Source organism: Mus pahari, chromosome 2 (genome assembly GCF_900095145.1).
Source record: "Mus pahari chromosome 2, PAHARI_EIJ_v1.1, whole genome shotgun sequence".
In the NCBI taxonomy this organism is placed as follows: Eukaryota; Metazoa; Chordata; class Mammalia; order Rodentia; family Muridae; genus Mus; species Mus pahari.
Window position 1 is genome coordinate 134256405 of NC_034591.1, and position 1803 is coordinate 134258207.

Genomic DNA, 1803 nt, shown 5'->3' on the forward strand with positions numbered 1-1803 from the left:
CACACACACACACACACACACACACACACACACACACCCCAGACATCAAGAGAAATATTCTCCCATGCAATCTGTATGGACCGACACACATTTACACACAGAAAGCATAGGGGACATTACCATGGGTTTCTGTAGAGTGACTAAACCAAGCAAATTTCCCTTTCTTCTGATCATGCAAGCCCGCTGGAGCGCCTCCTTTCACAGACAAGATGGCCAGTGTCAAGATCAGGGACAAGACATCAACAGAGAACATGCAGTCAGCACGGGCCAAAGAAACAAGCCTGTTCTTACATAGAACACGTTTATCTCCAAAAATTAAAACAATGAAAAGCATAAACCAAGACATGTAAGAAAAACGTAACAAAATCTGGTTAAACCCCTTAAATCACATGAATTAACAACGTAAAACAAAGGATGGACCCTGGCTAAAGCAGATGGCAGCCTTTCACAGAGGCTCCCACTGGCACCTGTAAGTGGAGACTTGGAGAGGAGGCTTCCCAGAAAGCTGTTCATTGCCCCTATGTCTCCTGTGTGTGTGTGTGTGTGTGTGTGTGTGTGTGTGTGTGTGTGGTCCCTTCTATAGATTTAAGTAAGTAGTTGCTAAGAACAAGCTAGTGCCTCCCACTGGCTAGCTATCTCAGTTTCTCCCTTACAGAGACCCCAAATGCCAACTGCAGTGGGTTCCAGGGCATCTGTCCCTGGATGGACTTATCCCTGGATGAAATCACTTGACTATATAGATCTACTTGCTCCCCTGTCTGGCTCCATCATTGTGCCTCATTCAGTAAGGGGCCACTCCTTCCCTCAGCCTTGGTTATATCTAAGGCTCATGCATATGCATCTGCATTACCTCTGGTCTCACAAATGGTTTGTTTTCTTTTGTATGCAAACAGGCATAACTTGATTCAGGTATAGAAAAACTAAGCTGTCTTTGGATCTACTTTTCCTCAGAGTTAAGTTTCTTGTGCACAAAAAGCCTTGGGCTCCTCTCAAGTCTGGGCTTGGCTGAAAAAGAAGGGGCTAACAGAAGGAGTGAAGGGTGTCCTATTGCATGGGTGCAGGACAGTCTGCACTACACCATGGCCTGAAGTCCTGAAGGCCAATACTTTAGCTAATTCCCCAGAAAGGATGTTTCTCTTGTTAACACTCATACATGAGTGCCTCTGTGGCCAGTACCAGCTGTTGGAAATAAGAGATGGGCATGTACTGACGACAGCATCAGTAGTGGGGAGCAGTAGCGGATGGGGACAGGAGAAGTTGCCACACAGTCCTACAAGAAAGTATGTGCTCTGATGAGGAACTGGAAGTGGCCCAGTGTGCTCTAGGGAAAGCTGTGAAGGGGACATCCCTCATCCTTGCCTCAGGAAACTCAGGTTATCTTCTTGTGGTTGGTGGGGATTCAGAAGTTTGGCTCCTCTTAGAAAGGGGCTCAACTTGTGGCCAACCCACGGGGAGTTCCATGTCTTTAGTGTGTGCATTGTTAAAACAGTGACTCTCCAATCAGTGTAGGAACTTCGCTTTCATCTAAAAAAAAAAAAATCCTATGTGGATTAAGCACTAGAAGCGAGTTAGCTCCCATTTCCCTTTCAGAGAGGTACATACTAAAGCAAGAGGAAGAGCAAGAACGAGGGCGAGGGCGAGGGCCAGGGCCAGAGCGAGGGCAAAAGAAGGGGCAAGGGCAAGGGCAAGGGCAAGGGCAAGGGCAAGGGCTAGAGCTAGAGCTAGAGCTAGAGCTAGAGCTAGAGCTAGAGCTAGAGCTAGAGCTAGAGCTAGAGCTAGAGCTAGAGCTAGAGCTAGAGCTAG

At 47.3% G+C, this 1803-nt stretch overlaps 1 protein-coding gene across 18 annotated transcripts in view; it reads right to left on the reverse strand.

The window, feature by feature from the left end:
- Nucleotides 1-1803, reverse strand: part of Cacna1c (calcium voltage-gated channel subunit alpha1 C) — a 568982-nt gene that overhangs the window by 123969 nt on the left and 443210 nt on the right. For 13 of the 18 annotated variants that reach the window (XM_029535125.1, XM_029535124.1, XM_029535115.1 and 10 more), the window contains one exon: nucleotides 121-195. The exons of the other annotated variants lie outside the window; for them this stretch is intronic. In XM_029535125.1, the coding sequence (XP_029390985.1) occupies nucleotides 121-195 (75 nt within the window). The remainder of the gene's footprint in view (nucleotides 1-120; nucleotides 196-1803) is intronic. 18 annotated transcript variants of the gene reach the window in all.